At 43.1% G+C, this 19,352-nt stretch overlaps 1 protein-coding gene across 11 annotated transcripts in view; it reads right to left on the minus strand.

The window, feature by feature from the left end:
- Positions 1 to 9,033: 9,033 nt before the first annotated feature.
- The window catches only part of CD44 (CD44 molecule (IN blood group)), an 89,511-nt gene continuing 79,192 nt past the window's right edge, over positions 9,034 to 19,352 (minus strand). For all 11 annotated transcript variants that reach the window (XM_065944207.1, XM_065944206.1, XM_065944208.1 and 8 more), the window contains 2 exons: positions 18,441 to 18,519; positions 9,034 to 9,986 (listed from right to left, as the gene is read on the minus strand). In XM_065944207.1, coding sequence (XP_065800279.1) covers positions 9,782 to 9,986; positions 18,441 to 18,519 — 284 coding nt within the window. In that variant the 3' untranslated portion in view covers positions 9,034 to 9,781. The remainder of the gene's footprint in view (positions 9,987 to 18,440; positions 18,520 to 19,352) is intronic.

Genomic DNA, 19,352 nt, shown 5'->3' on the forward strand with positions numbered 1-19,352 from the left:
TTCTCTAGAAAACAGGAGGGGAACCTCTTCTCCTTTCCGATGGTTATTTGAGCATCTCAGGGTAGGAGGTTCTTAGGACCCCAATTCTTAGAAGGGTTTGGGAGGGGCTGAAAAATTCTGGAATACCTCCGACTTCCCCTGTACCTTGGTTCACATTCTATCTGGGTCCCTACTGTGGATTCACACAATAAAAACTTGGAAGATGTCAAGGAAGAGACAGGAAATGTGTGTTCAAAGACAATATCCCATGCATTTTACATGCATTATCTTATGTAATCCCCAGCAGTCTTTCTGGTGGTAATTACTATTGTCAAGTGACAGATGAGGCAATGAGGCACGAGCCATTCAATGACTTGTGAAGGTCATAAAGGGAGTAAGTGGCAGGGGGTGGATTTGAACTCCGTTTTATTTTATTTTATTTGGCTGCACTGTACAGCTGGCAGGATCTTAGTTTCCCAACCAGAGAATGGAACCCACATCCTCTGCAGTGAAACCGTGGAATCCTAACCACGTGCGTGCTGAGTCGCTTCAGTCGTGTCTGACTCTATGCGACCCGATGGACTGTAGCCGGCCAGGCTTCTCTGTCCATGGGGTTCTCCAGGCAAGAACACTGGCGTGAGTTGGCATGCCCTCCTCCAGGGGATCTCCGCGGCCCAGGGATTGAACCCACCTCTCTTACGTCTACTTGCGTTAACAGGTGGGTTCTTTACCACCAGTGCCACCTGGGAAGTTAGCACCAGGAAATTCCCTGCCCCATTTTAAAGACCATCATTTTCTAACTAAACTTCAGCTGCTTTTCTTGAGATTTTTGCCACTCCTCTTCAAGGACTTAGGAAGAAGGAAGTGGTTTGGACTAGACTCCTGGAAAACAGTAGTCATCATGTGATGAAGCAAGCAGTCTGGAAACCTGAGGGGGCGGGATTGAGGAGGCGGGAGATGGGGAGCCGTGATGGGCAAACTACTGGTGATGAAGAGCAGATGTCAACACAGGCACAGGATGAGGCTGGAGGCTGAGGTGCCAGTAACTGGGCAAGAAGGATGGCTCAGCCAGACTGCCCGCTCCCCTGACCCTTTCCCCCAGGCATCGTGGTAAAAATCACCTTTACACGTGACTGACTCCTTCACTTTTCAATAAAGACAGCTTCTGTGAGGTTGTTTATGGTTCCCTAAATTAATTCTATTACCACTACGGCCAAAATGGTAAATGTATCTTCACTTACTCATCCCCAAACCCTTCCTGTGGTTTCCAAACCCCTCCTTTGGCCCCAGCAGGCGCAGAGAGGGCGTGCTGACCTGGTTTGTGATACTTGGAGACCATCTCTTAACTTTGACAAGTTCAGTTTACCGAAAGTCTGCCAACAGGCATTAAAGTAGGTTAAGTCGGAGACTTTGGATGCAGTTGGGCTCCACTTCAGGCCCCATCACTTCCTACTTGTGTAGCTGGGGCCATCATTAACTTCTCAGTACCTGCCAGTGGCTCACTTGTTCAAATGGGGTAAGAATTCCCTTTCATGGGTAGTGGGGAAGACTCATGAGTGTAGTCAGTCTCGAAGTCGTGTCTGACTCTTTGCAACCCCGTGGACTGTAGTTCCCAAGCTCCTGTAGGCTCCTTTGTCCATGGAATTTCCCAGGCAATAATACTGGAGCGGGTTGCCATTTCCTTCTCCAGGGGATCTTCCCAACCCAGGCATCTAGCCCACATCTCCTGCATTGCAGGCAGATTGTTTAACACTGAACCACCTGGGAAACCCCATTGCAGGTGGTTTCTTCACCACTGAACCACCGGGGAAACCCAGGGAAGACTAACAGATGTGCAAACCCAGGTATCCATAAGTGAACAGCGGATGATAACTTTTGAGGCTGTTGTAAAGCTGGGCATTCTGTTGTGTGTTGGAGATACAAAACCAAATCCTGCCCTCAAGAGACTCATTTGTCTCATGAAAAAGAGCTGCTGCTGCTGCTAAGTCGCTTCAGTCGTGTCCGACTCTGTGCGACCCCATAGATGGCAGCCCACCAGGCTCCCCCGTCCCTGGGATTCTCCAGGCAAGAACACTGGAGTGGGTTGCATTTCCTTCTCCAATGCATGAAAGGAAAAGTGAAAGTGAAGTCGCTCAGTCGTGTCCAACTCTTTGAGACCCCATGGGCTGCAGCCTACCAGGCTCCTCCCTCCATGGGATTTTCCAGGCAAGAGTACTGGAGTGAGGTGCCATTGCCTTCTCCACATGAAAGAGAGACCCACGGGCAACTTGAGAAAATGGCAGAGTAAGACCTACTTCAGTGACATGTGGACAAACTAGAAAGGTGCTCTGAGGGGAAGAAAGGTCTCCGTTCAGGTGGGGGTGGGTGAGACTACTTCCTGGAGGTCAGGATCAAAGCCATGGGTGGGGATCCAGCTCTGGTTAATTTGCAACCACAACTTGAATAGCCGAGATTTCATCAAAGGACAGAAGCTACCCTGCTTCCTGGACTGCTTGCTTTTCAGTCTTGCTTTAAAGGAGAGCCTTGGATTCTGAAATATTCTGAGTCCAGATACCCTCAGTTAATAGTCACTCACATTTAAAAACTGGCTGATTCATGTTGATGTATTGTAATCATCCTCCAATTAAAAATTAAATAAAAAAAGACTGGTTAGAGTTTGGAAAACTGGAGGGAGTGATGAAGAAAGAGATTAAGTACCTATAGTGTGTCCGTGGGAGATGAATTAATATTCAGATAAGAATTAATATTTTTAAGGAACCTGATATAGGCCACGCACTGCCACGTACCGATTATCTCCTTCAACCCTCATAGCAACCCTGTGAAGGTTTTGTGGTCTTTTTTTTTTTTTTTTTTTTTACAGATGAGAAAGCTAAGACTAAAAGCGTTTAAGCTCTGTGAGCAGGGTTGTGCAGTGGTAGCTGCTGCTGCTAAGTCGCTTCAGTCGTGTCCGACTCTGTGCGACCCCACAGACGGCAGCCCACCAGGCTCCCCCGTCCCTGGGATTCTCCAGGCAGGAACACTGGAGTGAGTTGCCATTTCCTTCTCCAATGCATGAAAGTGAAAAGTGAAAGTGAAGTCGCTCAGTCGTGTCCGACTCTTAGTGACCCCATGGACCGCAGCCTACCAGGCTCCTCCTCCGTCCATGGGATTTTCCAGGCAAGAGTACTGGAGTGGGGTGCCATTGCCTTCTCCAGGTACAGTGGTAGAGTTAGTATTAAAACTCAGATTTATCTAATTCTAGCACTCATGTTCTTTCTACTCTCCTAGGCATCTCCCAAACTATATTTACATAGGATCCGGCTCCTTCCTTTTCCAATGAATAGCAATTATGAAGTTGTTTATGGCTTTTTAAAAGAATTCTATTGCCAACACAGTCAAAATGCAGGTGTATATCTTATGCATAAACAGGAAAGGTGCCCTCGAGCACAAGAATCTTTCAACACATCTGTCATAGGTTGATTGTACTAAAGGCCCTTGTCATTGGCCTCCTCGAAGCTATGCTTTTTTTTGTGATAGGACTGCAGCAATTCCCATGAAGAGGTAGAATCTACTTCCCAGCCTCCAAATCTGGGCTGGTCTTGTGCCTTGCTTTGGTGAATAGCATAATAGTGTTAGGGTAGAGGAGAAGTTGTTGGCCTCAAGAAGTGTTGTGGGCACCTGCCCTCAGCTGGAACCCTGTCACACCTGGACTAGGTAGTTGGACGTGTGTGAGGGGCACACAGAAAGAGACTCCAGTGGTCCCACCCATCCGAGATGAAGCCATGGTAGATGAGCTAACTTCTAGCTGACCTGTTTGCTAAGTACAGCCATGAGCAGTCCAGTCATGCTCAGCTGAGCCCTGGCCAGATCCCAGAAGCACCTGATCAATGAGAGGACTCATGAGAAATAACCAGTGTTTGTTATTTTAAATTGCTGTGCTTTGGAGTGGTTTTCAAATGCATCAGTAGTTAGCTGCCATAACTGAAAAATAACTTTTTAATTAGAGGTCAACAAAGCCAAGGCATTTATTACTTCCTTTATTAATCAGTACTCTGGTTTGGATTGATCGTTCCTGAGACATGCTATACAACTGTCAGCTCAGGGTCTCCCTTTTATTATGTCTTTAGGAATTCCTTTTACTTTGCTTCCTGAATCTCATGTTTCCCTCTTTCTTAGTAACTCCCTTGCTTTAATGGAGTATATCCTTCAGGATTAGCCTGGGAATGGATGACTAGGTTTGGAGATAATGCAGATATGAAATGTTTTCACTCTGCCCTTACAGTTAATTTGTGGTTTGGCTACGTTAGAATTCTAGCTCAAACACATTTCTCTTAGAATTTTTACAGCACTTGTTTCATAGTCCTCACTCTTTCAAAGTGGCTGTTGAGAAGTCTAAATCTATTCTGACTCTCAATCCTCTTTATGACATACACTCTCCTCCTCAGAAACTTACAAGATAATCTCTTTGCCTTGACTATTATGAATTTTTAAAATGATATGTCTTATCGTGTATCTGTTTTCATCCTTTGTGCTAAGCACTCAGTCCTTTTAGTCTAGATATTCATATTCTTTAATTCTGAGGAATTTTCTTGATTTACTTCTTAGATTATTCCTCCTTCATATTCTCCGTTTTCTCTGTTTGTAATCCCTATTATTTGTAAGTTAGACGTCCTAGAATTTTCTCTACTTTTCTTTTCTCCTTTGTTTCCATTGCTTTGTCCTCACTCTGTTTTCTGGGATATTTCTTCAATTTTATTTTCCAAACTTGTTTTTCAGTTTGTTTTTTTTAATTTGTGCTTTCAATTTGAATTTTAAAAAACTTCTTTAAAAGTTCACTAAATATTCCTTTTTATACCATAGCATTGTGTTCTTCTTTCATAGACAGAATTATCTCTTATTTTCTTACTGAGACTATTACTGATATATATTTTTAAAGTTTTCTTCTCCATGAGTTGTATCATGGGTAAGAGGGAGCCACAGCAAGCTAAGAGCCCCGTGTGCCTGGAAGAGTTTGAGATCTTCATTGTAGATGCTTTGCTGGTCTATAGCCTTGAGAAGGTATCCTGTTGCTATTTTTGGTTTGCTCTGAAGTTTATCGGATTCCCCAGGAAGACTGAGTTTTGTCTGGAGCATATTGTATATGCTTGGCTACCAGCATTCTGGGAGCCACTTTGGGGAAAAATGTCTAGAAAGGCTGACATTCCTTACATATAGCTTCACTTTACAGAATGATACTTTTAATGTCAACCGTGTATGTCTTGTTGCTCCACAGTCAGACTCTTTTTTGCCCATTTCAGCGAATAATCTTCCCGTCTTTTGCTGGAATGGAGGAAGAACAGTCATTCAACTACTTAGTCATTTAGCCATCTCCCTAATTTGAGACCTGCCTTCTCCACCAAGGTGGAGCCCTTCTCCACCAGGGCTTCCCTGGTGGCTTAGACGGTAAAGAATCTGCCTGCAATGCGGGAGACCCGGGTTCGATCCCTGGCTTGGGAAGATCTTCTGGAGAAGGAAACGGCAACCCACTCCAGTACTCTTGCCTGAAAAATTCCATGGACAAAGGAGCCTTGTAGGCTACAGTTTGTGGGGTCGCAAAGAGCCAGACATAACTGGACGACTTCACTTCACTTTCTTCACCGCATCCAGAAACAGCTAATGCTGCCAAATCTTACGACTTTGCAACGTCTGCTGCACAAATCTCGTTGCTTTGCACTTTCCCCCCTCTGGCTTGGCATCCAGCTTTTCCAAATTTGCTCAGTTATCAATGAACCATCACTTTCCAGCTTCAAATTTTTGCTGTTATCAACTCTTCCTCCATCCTCTTTGGCCCCATGGGTTTATGTCTTTTTGCAATATCTCTTCATTGTCTTTTTAGAGCCTTGCATGAGGGAAGGAAGGTGAGTATGTTCTCTCTCCTTTCTTTAACTAGAAGGCCAAGGGTAGTTCTTGGCTTTTAAAGAATTAACACTTTACAGCATCTCATTTAATTTGAAATGTGTGGACCACACACTTTTAATGGAAAATTATACTTTCTCCAAAAGAAGAGTTTTAAGTGTTAGAAATTAATTTAATGTTTCTTTTTAGAAAAAAATGAGTGTGAAGCTCTAGGCACCTCATAAATCTTTAGCTTTGTGCATCTAAATTACCCAAACAACCAAATAATCACAGCTCTGCCCCCCTTGGCCTCCTACCCCTTTAAATCAGAGGTTCCTGAGTCCACTTCCCTTTTAACCCACTAACTCTTTTAATAGTAGCCTTTTAATAAGTTCCAATAAGTGCTTCCAGCTGAGTAATATACATAGCACGCTTTCCTCATTATTATTGGTCCATTAAAAAATATACAAAAATCAGAGTTGAGAGAGTGCTGTGAAAAATCAAAGTATTCAACCATGGCCATCATGTATACATGAACAATGAGCTATTCTTGGAAAATTCAACACAAGTGGTTTATAAAAAGACATTCCTATGACATAAAGGTGAATGTTATTCTTAAGTACATTTTGCTTTCTAGAGAAATCAGTGATTTCTTTCTCCTACTCCTTTGCTGTGTACTGGTATATTGAGTGAATGGAGGCTATGAATTGATTCTAGTTGTCACGGTCTTGATGTAAAATTTCTTGAGAGGTTCTGCTAGAGAAATCTCTGCCAGGCTAGAATCTGAAAAATATGGATATGAAGGTATCTTTTGCCCCATTTTATTTTTCACCTAATGCTAATTTAAAGGAAGCCCTCAGGAGACACAAAAGATTTGTGGTTTTTTAGGAAAAATTACACCTGAAGCCCTCAGCTTTGCAAAACTATCAGCTTTGCTCTCCTAAGCTCTGCAAAATAATAAAATGCTGGCCCCTTTCTTTTACAAATAATACTCAGCCAGCCCAGGCCACCTGGCAAGCTACTGGTAGGAATGGCATGGAGTTACGTCCTTATTTCAAGTGGCAGGGATAGATCCTTCTCCCTGAGCACAGGCAGTGTTGCAGGGGTATTGCATCCCAGGGTGAAAGTTTTAGACCTCCCCTTTTCCTTTTGTAAGAACACAGAGCTATATCCAAGTGAGGGGTGACAACAATAATGAAAGGGAAGATCATATGTAATTCCAAAAGAGAATAGAAAACCATCTCCTATTTCAGCCTACTTGATGGAACAATCACTGCAGATGGTGACTGCAGCCATGAAATTAAAAGACACTTGCTTCTCAAAAGAAAGGCAATGACAAATCAACAGCATATTTTAAGCTGAGATGTTATTTGCCAACAAAGGTCCATCTAGTCAAAGCTATGGTTTTTCTAGTAGTCATGTATGGATGTGAGAACTGAATCAGAAAAGTCTTGAGTGCTGAGGAATTGATGCTTTTGAACTGTGGTGTTGGAGAAGACTCATGAGAGTCCCTTGGACTGCAAGGAGATCAAACCAGTCCATCCTAAAGGAAATCAATCCTGAATATTCATTGGAAAGGCTGATGCTGAAGCTGAATCACCAACACTTTGGCCACCTGATGCAAAAAGCCGACTCATTAGAAAAGACCCTGATGCTGAGATAGATTGAGGGCAGGAAGAGAAGGGGACAACAGAGGATGAGATGCTTGGATAGCATCACTGACTCATCAAGCTCCGGGAGAGGGTGAAGAACAGGGAGACCCGGCATGCTTCAGTCCATGGGGTTGCAAAGAGTCGGACACGACTGAGTGACTGAATGAAATTTCAGCCTACTTGATGGGAATGTATAGAAGGGGTGGAAAACCTTCCCTAGCTGTGAGACTTGTATGACTGTCCAGGACCCCAAAAAGAATCTAGGGTAGGTTGAGCTGGGCCTGGCTTTCTTGAATCTGACCCTGTCGTGGTTTGTTGCATTTAAGTTGAAGAGCCTGCATAAGCCTGTCTGGGTCTGCAGCAGCCCAGGAGAACTCTGGCTAGTGGGGGTACTTGGACAGCAGCGGCAGTAACAACAGTGTGGCTTGAAAATAAAAAGAACACCAGACAGCTGCCTATGGAGCTGACTGAGGATGTCCACCGAAGAGAAAGGAAACTTTCAAAGACCAGGATGGGAGGGGGTTGTGAGGGTGGATGGGGAAGATTGAGTTTCAGAATGAGCAAAAAGCCGGCAACCCTCCTTTAAATACTGATATATTCTTCAGAATCCACTCTTGATGTAAGCTCATCCCTGATTCACATGGGACTGTCTTCTTTTTTTTTTTTTCTTCTCTTCCTTCTCCTCCTCCTTCTTCATATTTGGGCTGGGAAACATTGTCAGTTGTAATCAGTTTAGGCAACAAATTACTTTTTATGGGGACTTAAGGAAGGAGGTCCCAGTTTATAGAACCCCTTATTTTTATAGATTCAATTTCTTCTATTGCAAGAAGCCTTTGGAAGTTTTAGGACCAACGGAGTCTCCTGAACTTATATATAAAGACTGCTAAAGACTTGACAAGCCATTATTCTCTTATTTGGCCATATAACTGCTTATCTGGTGATGAGTCTAAGGTGGGAAGCCCTATAACCTTTAGAGGGATTCTCCAGCCACTTAAGTTAACCCTGAGTAGTAACTGCTTTGGGTGGAGACCACTGGCTTGAAAAAATAGACAAATACAGTCATAAAAATCCTCCGACAGGATCCACCTCCCCTACTTATGCCTGTCTGTTGGCTACTGTCTGTGCTCCCTCGTGTCTATTGGTTTCTCCTTTTATGACCGAAGGTCGGAAGGCACTTCCGTATTGTTTTTGGACAACACCATCAGGGTCTAGGACATGGAACATCACAAAGGGTCGCTCATGCACATGTAACGTGACTTTTCACCATCTTTCAGGGGAAAGAAGAGGCAGCCATCAACACATAAAAGCAGCTGAAGCTCCTCCTCTCACAATTTTGGTTGTAGGACAGGCTAGAATGCCTTTGGAACCTCAGAAATAAAACAATACTGTCTCCCCTGGTCCTCTATGAGATTCGGGTGAGTGAGCCTGAGTGAGGGCTTTGTGGCTCTGAGATGAAGACTTGCAAGGAGGACCTCCTCGCCTCTTCCTGATGAGCTGTTCGGACCCAGACTTTGCTGGTTAGGAAACTGAAAGATCACAGCACAAAGGGTTAAGGTGGAAGAAGTACAGGTGTTTATTATGAACCAGTATAAACCCTTTTATGCCTCTGACCAGGTAGGTAACCAAAAAAAACAAAAAACAAAAACAAAAACATTGATCAAAGGACCTCCAAGGTTTTTTCATATTTCAAAAACACAGATAAATAGCTTACTATAGATAAATAGCTTCACTGGGTATTTCCCAGAAGCATTTGAAAATTTTCCAAGGAGTCTGTAGAAGGGGATGTGTAACCAGTACACCCCCATCCCCAACCCCACTAGAAAGAAATGCCCAGGGATTGGGCTGCTGGAAGGGCAGTATGGACCCACTCAAATTTCCTCCCAGGGGCCAATCCCTCTTAGCCCTGCAGGATGTCCTTAGCAGGTGGCCGTTCCCTGGCAAGTGGGGTGAAGGGGAAGGTTGAGGATCAGGAAGATGGACGTGTGGCTTTTGTTAGAAGCTGCCCATCACACACCTCAGGGAGGTGAGACGCTTCTCGGTGGGGACTAGAACAGTTCAATTCTTGCCGATTACTAACTGGGCCCTTATTTCAGAAAGCAATGCTGTTTTTATCAACTGGATCTGACTTTAAAAAATAAAACACAAAAAACTCCCAAAAAAGGAATAGAAAATTTTATGCTAAAAAAAAAGATCCCCAATGAAACAATCAGTAGCACACTGCATCTGTGAAGTGTCCCAGCTCCCTGTAATGGTTGTGTCTCCAATGGTGGTTTATTTCCAAGGTCATGAAGTAGGCGTTACACCCCAATCTTCATATCCACATTCTGCAGGTTCCGTGTCTCGTCTGCCGTCATGAACTGGTCTGGGGTCTCTGACGACCCCTTGTTCACCAAATGCACCATCTCCTGAGACTTGCTAGCTTCTCCATTGAGTCCGCTGGGCTTTCTTTCCTCCATGGTTCCATTCCCGTTGTTGATCACCAGCTTTTTCTTCTGCCCACATCTAAGAATTGAAAAAAAATTGTAAGAGAAATGGGTACAATGATTCTGTCATCACTGTCACAGTTAATGCCACCATCACTATGGTTTATGATAATCTGAGTATATTTCATCCTATTGACTTTTAACAATTGGCACTTTTCAAAGCAAAGTCCTTGAACCAGTAGCCAAAGCATCACTTGTAAACTTGTTAGAAATGCAAATTCTCAGGCCCACCTCGGACATCCTGAATCAGAAAACTCGAGGGGCGGAGACCAAGGTCTCGGATTTAGCAAACCCTCACGGGCTACCTGAAGTGAGTCTGAGAATCAGTGGTCACAGCTATGGGAAGTCAGGGCTCATTGTATCCCCCATCACAGCTAAAGAAATCTTGCACTTGGAAAATTCCATCACTTGTCCCAGGTTATTCAACGAGTACTAAGAGAATTGGGATTCAAGCCCTGGTGTGTCTGACTCACAAGTTCTAACTCTCCTTCCAGCATATCATGTAAGGGAAATGTTTGCCTCTGTTAAACTCTGGCTGTTTCTGAAGGCTTAGATAAACCATCAACAGGCTGATTGTAAATCATTCTGATTTGTGTATTCAAGAAAGTCCCATTACTTCCTCTCCTAGTCAACACTATGTTGGCGTTGTCAGGGTTATTATTGCAAATACCAAGAAGAATGAGGCAACACTTTTCTAGAAGTATAGTGTTAGGGTCAGTTACTCAATCGTGTCCGACTCTGTACGACTCCATGAACTCTAACCCAACAGGCTCCTCTGTCCATGGGATTCTCCAGGCAAGAATGCTGGAGTGGGTTGCCATTCCCTTCTCCAGGGGATCTCTTCCCAACCCAGGGATCGAACTCAGCACTGCAGTCAGATTCTTTACTATCTGAGTCACCAGGGAAGATATAAGGCCACACTGATTTTTCCCTTATCCTTGGTTAATTGCCATGTAACCTTAGATATGGGAAGTTTAACTACATAAGGCAAGTCGTTCACTACTTAAGATTTCTCAATAACATTACTCAAATGCAGGTCCTCTATAGAAGAACATGACCTTGATCCTGTTGCTGGGTCAGGACATTGCCTTACCCCCACCCCAGCCTGAAGCAACGCTTCCTCTTTCCTGTAACATGATCACTGCCACACATCAAGAAGTCAGATGCTGCTTAAACGAAGCAAAAGTGCAAACCAAGAAGTCAGATGTTGCTTAAACAAAAGCAAAGGTGCAAATCCTCACAACTACAAGTGGAGTGGGAGTGAGGGGAAATGTGCATTTATTGGACACTTCGTGAATGTCAGGCACTTTACATGTAATTTCATGTAATCTTTACAATAATCTCACAAAGCAGTTGTTATTCCCATTATACAGCAATGGAAACTGAGGCTCAGGGAGGTTTAGTAACTAGCTTGAGATCACACAGCCAGTAAGAGGGACAGAGTCAATATTCAAATGGAGGCTTTTATGACCAAAGTCCAGGGTCTGCCGCCCTTGCTTTATTCATGCTGCTAACCATCTGGAGATCTGGAACAAGTACGAAGTTGGAATTGTTCACTTTGCCACTGGATATTTGCAGTTGTAGAGACAAAGCTTCTATTATTCATGATCATGGGCCATTCCCTCTGGAACTGCCAAGGCCATAAACTTTAATCAGTTGTTTGGGGAAGTAGAAATTATACCTCCTGAATAGGAGATTGATCCTGTATCCTCTGGCATGACTCCTGATGAGGGGAGGAGGAAGGACACTTGACCTCTGCTGGTCCGTAGGGCTGGGCATATGGATGCAATCCAGAGACAAGAGCAGGTGCTTGGAAGGCCTGGTTTGAGGGCCTTACCACTGTGTGACCTCGGGCAACTCACTTAACTTCTCTGAGCCTCAGTTTTCTTACCTGTAACACCAGGCTGTTAAGAGTACCAGTGTCATAGGACTGTGGAAATCCCTTGAAACAGAGGCTGGCACTGGATACATGGGTTTACCATCATTTTATCTGTTGCTCTTCTGAACAACGTAGAGTAAGGAAATCGAGGCCTTGGATAAGCACTTAGAACGGTATCCAAAACACAGTGAATGTTCAAGAAGTGCTTGCTGTACTTGTTAGTATAACCAAAGCCATGAACAATGTTTGGTTTGTTTCTTCTGGCTACCTCCACTCCCCTTGTTATATTTATAATGAAGATGTTGTAAAAGGCCAAAGGTGGGTGCTGCTTGTGTTTTTTTCAAATTACCAAGGGTTATCTCACTTGTCTTTGCTTTTGCAGTTTTTTGTTTAAATTTAATTTTGCTGTAGTACAGTTGATTTACAACATTGTGTTAATTTCTGCTGTCCAGCAAAGTGATTCAATTATACATGTTCATACGTACTAAGTCACTTCAGTCCTATCTGACTCTTCAACCGCATGGACTGTAGCTCCTCGGTCTATGGGATTTTCCAGGCAAGAATACCGGAGTGGGTTGCCACGCCCTCCTCCAGGAGATCTTCCCGACCCAGAGACTGAACCTGCATCTCTTACGTCTACCTGCATTGGCAGGTGGATTCTTTACCACTAGCCCCACCTGGAAAACCCTCAGTTATACTCATACACCACCCTTACAGCAGAAAGTGAAGAAGAACTAAAGAGCCTCTTGATGAAAGTGAAAAAGGAGAGTGAAAAAGTTGGCTTAAAGCTTAACATTCAGAAAACAAAGATCATGGCATCCGATCTATCGCTTCATGGCAAATAGATGCAGAACAGTGGCAGACTTTATTTTTTTGGGCTTCAAAATTACTGCAGATGGTGACTGCAGACATGAAATTAAAAAATGCTTACTCCTTGGAAGAAAAATTATGACCAACCTTGTGAAGTTGCTCAGTCAGTCGTGCCTGACTTTTTGTGACCCCAAGGACTATAGGCTATCATGCTCCTCTGTCCATGGGGTTTTCCAGGCAAGAGTACTGGAGTGGGTTGCCATTTCCTTCTCCAGAGGATCTTCCCAACCCAGGGAAGATGACCAACCTAGACAGCACATTAAAAAGCAGAGACATTACTTTGCCAACAAAGGTTCATCTAGTCAAGGCTATGGTTTTTCCAGTGGTCATGTATGGATGTGAGAGTTGGACTGTAATCAAAGCTGAGGGCCGAAGAATTGATGCTTTTGAACTGTGGCGTTGGAGAAGACTCTTGAGAGTCCCTCGGACCGCAAGGAGATCCAACCAGTCCATCCTAAAGGAAATCAGTCCTGAATATTCATTGGAAGGACTGATGCTGAAGCTGAAACACCAATACTTTGGCCACCTGATGCAAAGAACTGACTCATCTGAAAAGACCTTGATGCTGGGAAAGACTGAAGGCAGGAGAAGGGGACGACAGAGGATGAGATGCTTGGATGGCATCACCAACTCAATGGACATGATTTTGAGTAAACCCTGGGAGCTGGTGATGGACAGGGAGGCCTGGGGTGCTACAGTCCATGGCATTGCAGAGTCAGACATGACTGAGTGACTGAACTGAACTGAACAGATATACACACATACATATATTCTTTTTCATGTTCTTTTCCATTGTGGTTTATCACAGGATATTAAATACAGTTGCCTATGCTATAGAGTAGGATCTTGTTGTTTATCCATTTTATATATAATACGGGGTTGGCAAAAAAGTTTGTTTTTTCCTGAATGACCTTTTTGGTCAACCCAATAGTTTGCATCAGATGGTCTTTGGAGAAAAAATATCTTATTAAAGTAATTTCCATTCATCCACCAAACGGGTAGTTGAGAAGTTGGATGAAACAGTGCAGGAAAGTGATTTATAATCATAAAATAAATGTTTGTGCAAGGAGGCGAGGTGGGGATTAACATTATTACCCTAAATGAAGCTGATTTTGAAAGTGGGTAACATTAGACCTGCATGGCGGAGGAATGTTGTGCTTGGGTTTGGTCCTGCCCCCATTTCCCTCTGGATTTATGTGTCTCTGTTTTCTGTCTGAGTTTTTTCAGGAGGGCAGGATGATGCTCATAAATAACAGCCCGATATTTGGCGCTCCGGGCAATTCATAAGTACTTTTAAAAACCAAGCTCTAATTTTTTAATTTCTTATTAGCTACAGGAATTTAAAAAGAAACATTAGAGCTGAAGGGACTTCAGAGGTGATCCAGCCTATCTCTTTTCTGAGTCCAAGAAGTCAAGCGTATCACCCAAAGCTACCCCGCTAGTTATAACAGGAACTACATAGTATTTACAACTTAGACTTTCTGACTCTAAAGGTCAGAGATCTTTACTGAACCACATCTTGCCTGTATCTCCTTTCCCCTTCAACCACAGGCATCAGCTGAGGACGCAAGTGACCTCACGATGAGGAAGCTGCCAGGCTGAAGCCTGGCCAGGAGTGGGTGGGCAGGCTGTGTGGGGTTTAGAAGTCAGGAAACATATTCTTTAGGGCATGGAGGAGTTTATCTTAAAAGTTAAGCGGTAAGGTAACTTAACAGCTGGCCTTGGGGCTTCCCTGGTAGTCTAGTGATTGGGACTCTGAGCTTCCAAGGCAGGGGTTGCAGGTTCAATCCCTGGTTAGGGAACTAAGATCCTACATGCTGTTGTTTAGTCATTCAGTCGTGTCCAACTCTTTGCGACCCTGTGGACTGTAGCCCCCCAGGCCCCTCTGTTCATGGGATTTCCCAAGCAATAATACTGGAGTCAGTTGCCATTTCCAACTCCAGGGGATCTTCCCAACCCAGGAATCGAACCTGTGTTTTCAGCTTGGCAGGCAGATTCTTTACCACTGAGCCAACTGGGAAGCAAGGTCCCACATGCCGTGGCCAAAAAATAAAAATAAAGAGATAATTCTATATGTAAGCATCTGTATTGATATTAAGTTCATACTGATGTCATCAGTTCTAATCCATTACCACAGGGACCATTCTGGCCTCCTCCCCTTCCTTAAAAACAACATCAATAGCAAAAAAAAAAAAAAAAAGACCAGAAAACAAGACTGGTCTTATGTCTCATCTATCTGAGTCCTGAAAGACATTTAGAGATCTATTTTCCAGTGTGTTGGAGCTTTGCCATTCCATCCAGTAGACACCAGCCATAGGATATAAACTAATTAAAATGAAATAAAATCAAAAATACACTTCTTAAGTTGAACTAGCCACATTAGGAGTGCTCAGTAGCCACAACTGGTTAATGGTTGCATATGACCACAAACGTGGAACACTTCTGTCAGCACAGAAAGTTCTCCCAGACAGCTCTGTTGTAGAGGGCAGGAGTTTGGGTGAGCTGAGATTAGAGTGAACTAGGCTGCAGCTTAAAAGAAGGAAGACATTTCTAAGTCATGGAGATTAACGGAGGGGACATCCCAGGCAGAGGGTGCATGACTGCCCTCTGGGGTGGAGAGGCAGGATGATCATTCCCATGACAGTGCAAGCGGGCAAAGGCCTCTTCTGCACAATCGATGCAGAAACATTCCTTAATCATTGCTCTTCTGTGCAGCTTTCTCTCTCCTCTTCACACAAACACGATAAATTCTTTAAGAGAAAGGCATCTAACTTCTTCTCTTCAGTCTCATCCAATATCTACCAATCCAACTGACTCCTAAAAGAGCTGTCGGCTCTTACAGAGAGTGAATAAAGTTCTGATTTCCACTAGAAAGGTGCAATTCAAGGACTCTAGTTATAAAGAGAACAGCAGGAAAGGTAATAATGTGGGCTATGACAGGGATGGAGAAGGCGAGAGAAATTATAGGACCCCTAAATCGGCATCTTTAAGATGATGGAACTCACAGATCACTTCGTGGAAGCCCATGTTTAATTCTCCAACCTCAACTTCAGTAGTTAATGATTTTCCACTTCTATCTTTTAATTGTAATTCACGTAACAAGGCCTGGCCCAGAGAATGTTGGCAATAAACAATAGCTGACTCAAAGTGAACAGGCCAATACTGCCCCAAAACCTCAAGATTCTTGCAGAGAAGGCATGGTACCCTTTGTGTTTTCATCTCTTCCTCCTCTGTAGTGCTGACAGTCACAGCTGCCTCTCAAAAGACATTTGCTGAATAAGTGAATACCTGGAATAGGCCTCTTATCTTCAAACAAACTTTCTTTGATGAAAATAGGATTCTGTATCCCTCTAGAATGCCACCTCCAAGTAGAAAGGCCTCTGCCTTTTGAGAGGATTAGAAATGGGCTGGTGGCTTTAGAATCATAGTGTACATCCCAGGGCCTCTGCAGCCGTTAATCAGTCTTTAGCCCTGTGGCAAATCTGTTTTCGATTATCCAATCAGGACATGGTTATTCAGAGCATCTGAGCAGCTACTTTCCCGGTGAGACGCTCACTCTACGGGATCCTGTGTGTCCCTGTTTGCTAGTTGCCAGGGTGACCAGTGGTATTGGGAGGAAGGGGTGGGGAAACAAGGGGGCCTGCTTATGCTGCTGACATGATGGGAAGTGAAACTACTCAGGGGACAGCTGAGATGCTTCTCCGAGTTCTCCCCCACGTTGAGAGCATCTGAGGCCAATGTTTCTATGGTGACATGCACAGAGCTTATGGGCTGTATATGTGAGCAGAAGTGGTACATTTTAGGGCCTGGAATAAAAGGACTGATTTCCAACAATAGGAAATTCATATTTAATTGAGCAAAAGTCATCTACGAAAAAAACACAGAGGCCGAAGGAAAGTATAAAGGCTCTTTGTAAGGGCTCCCTAAGTCATATTATTTAAATTCAACTAAAAAAAGTCTTTCCATTTAGTCATGGGAGATTTTTAGGAGGTCTTTCAGATTTCTTTTCCTGGTTTTTGTTCCTTATGAAATTGCCTAAATTTTTTTGTTTGTTTTACAGATAGCAGCACGTCTATTTGATTTTAAAAGCACTTTCATTAACTTGTATGAATGTAAAATGACGTTATTTGATTTCCTCCAAAAAGGAAAGATACTGCATGAGCCATACATGGCAATGGAATTAGCTGTTCCTTGGCTTTCCAAAAGACAACAAGAAAGATTCTAGAATTTTTCCCAGGTCTTTTCCCAAATGTAGGGGCATTTTCTGACCTGTTTGATGATCTAATGATACAATAAGTGTGGCCCCACTTGGAAATAAGATTATTTTGATTTATAAGAAGAAACCTCCAGGGACATTTACAAAAAGTTTGATGTTCCTCTGCATTTTCTTGGAAAAAAATTGTGCATCTTTAGAGTATCTTGAAACTTAGAGCTATATTTCTGGAGTACTCCTGTGAAAGCTCATTTCCTCTGATGCTAGAATTACTGTTTTCCTCTGCTTCATATTAAAGGTAGCATTATTTCTAGAGGCTGGTCATAGCGGAATCAGGTATATGCAGATATATCATTACAAAACAATAGGCCTTGGTTGAGGGAGGGAGAGAAAAGATGTCTGACGATATGAAAACAACCCACATGCCAGTTCTAGAGAGGTGACTGTCTTTTTTCAGACTTTCCATGGAAAATTCTTCATTGTCTCCTATACCTCGGTCTCAGGGAACTCTTCCTAGGCCATAACCTGAATCCTTTTGATGACAGCTTTCAGAAAGCAGAAAATAGTGTCATTATAAAAAAATAAAATAAAATCACAAACCCAATGCCTGCTTTAGGTAAGGGTTCTAGGTTTCTAAGGACCTCAGACAGACTAAAGGGCCAGTCCTTGAATCTCTATACAGTATTATTGTGCACTGAGAAGACATTTGATAAATATTTGTTCAGTGAATCAAAGTGAAAGTGTTAGTCACTGAGTCCTGTCTGACTCTTTGTGAGCAGGTGGATTGTAACCCACCATACTCCTCTATCCACGGGATTTTCCCAGCAAGAATATTGGAGTGAGTTGCCATGCCCTCCTCCAGGGGATCTTCCTGACCCAGGGATTGAACCAGGGTCTCTGGCATTACAGGCAGACTCTTCACCATCTCAGCCACCAGGGAGGTCCAATGAATCAATGAATGAGTATACTATATGTCTTCCTGGTGAGTAATTGCACAGCTTTCAAAACATACCCCAAAATTAAGACCCACAAAAGACCCATTTAAAAGCAGATGTCCAAAGAATCACAGTCTCCCTTCTCTAAAGAATATCCAGGGCAGAGGTTCTTAAACTGTACTGTACACATGAGTCCCTGGGGTCTTATCAAAACACAGACTCTGATACGGGGAGGGTGGGGTAGGGCTTGAGATGTAGCATTTCTGACAAGCTTTCAGTGTGCAGAGGCTGCTGGTTGCAGGGGCTACACTCTGAGTAGCAAGGACATATTGCCTACGGCTTTTTTTTTAATTGAAGTATAGTTGACTCACAATATTCTATTAGTCTCACATATACAACATAGTAATTCAACATTTCTACAGATTACACTCCATATAAAGTTAATACAAAATATTGGCTACATTCCCTGTGTTGTGCACCATACCCTTGTAGCTTGTATTTTATACTTAGCAGTTTTACAGCCTAAGTTTAAATGATGCCCTTTCAAAGTTAAGGACCTGAGGAGCATCGCCTTACCTTCTCCTACTGTTGACAGCGATGCAAACCGCAAGAATCAAAGCCAAGGCCAGGAGAGATGCCAAGATGATCAGCCATTCTGGTGGGAAGCCAAAGACACGCATGAGCTTGGGGAATGCACTTTATAAATTGACCTGGTCCAAACAAGAGCTACAGTCAGCTCTACACATGGGGCCAACCAAAGGTCTAGCCAATAGCCAGCTAATAGTGGAAGAACCATTTTGCTATAGGTCTTTGTCTAACAGGCCTGTTTATCATACCTTATGACCAGTCAAGATTTCCAAGTTCCCCCAGGAGAAACACATTTCCAAAAGGCATAGAATGAACTGTAAAACCTGTAGATGCCTTTGGTGTGATATCATTAAATAAATAAAAAGAATGTTCCTTATAAGTATCATTCCTTTTATATATGAGAGCATTTGCATTACATTTTATTAAGGAACAAAAATGGAGATCATATACTAGTGGGTGGCAGAAATGACATCCCTGTGGAGAGGTCAGCAGGGTCATTTGGCAAAATTTGTCAAAATCCTTCAAACTGTGCAGCCTTTGATCCATTTGTTATACTTTTAGGAATATAGGGCCTCAGACTTGGCTATAAAGATGTTTCTTACTGTGCTATTTATAATAGTAGAAGTTGGAAACCATCTACTATCCAACAATAAGGGATTGGTTAAATGAATTAGGGTCCATCATTGTATTGTGTACTAAGATACAGGGGAAGAGTATGTAATGACATTGGAAAGCTGTGACCAGCCAGTCGGGAATGAGTTTACTAAACAATGTGTCAAATTACACATTGTGTCTAAATGTGTCTATACAAATGTTTGTATAGAATGTGTCTATACAAATGTTTGTATAGAAATCAGACAGAAAAATAACAGAAAGGATACACATGAAAATGGTTACCAT

Source organism: Muntiacus reevesi, chromosome 9 (assembly GCF_963930625.1).
Source record: "Muntiacus reevesi chromosome 9, mMunRee1.1, whole genome shotgun sequence".
NCBI lineage: Eukaryota > Metazoa > Chordata > Mammalia > Artiodactyla > Cervidae > Muntiacus > Muntiacus reevesi.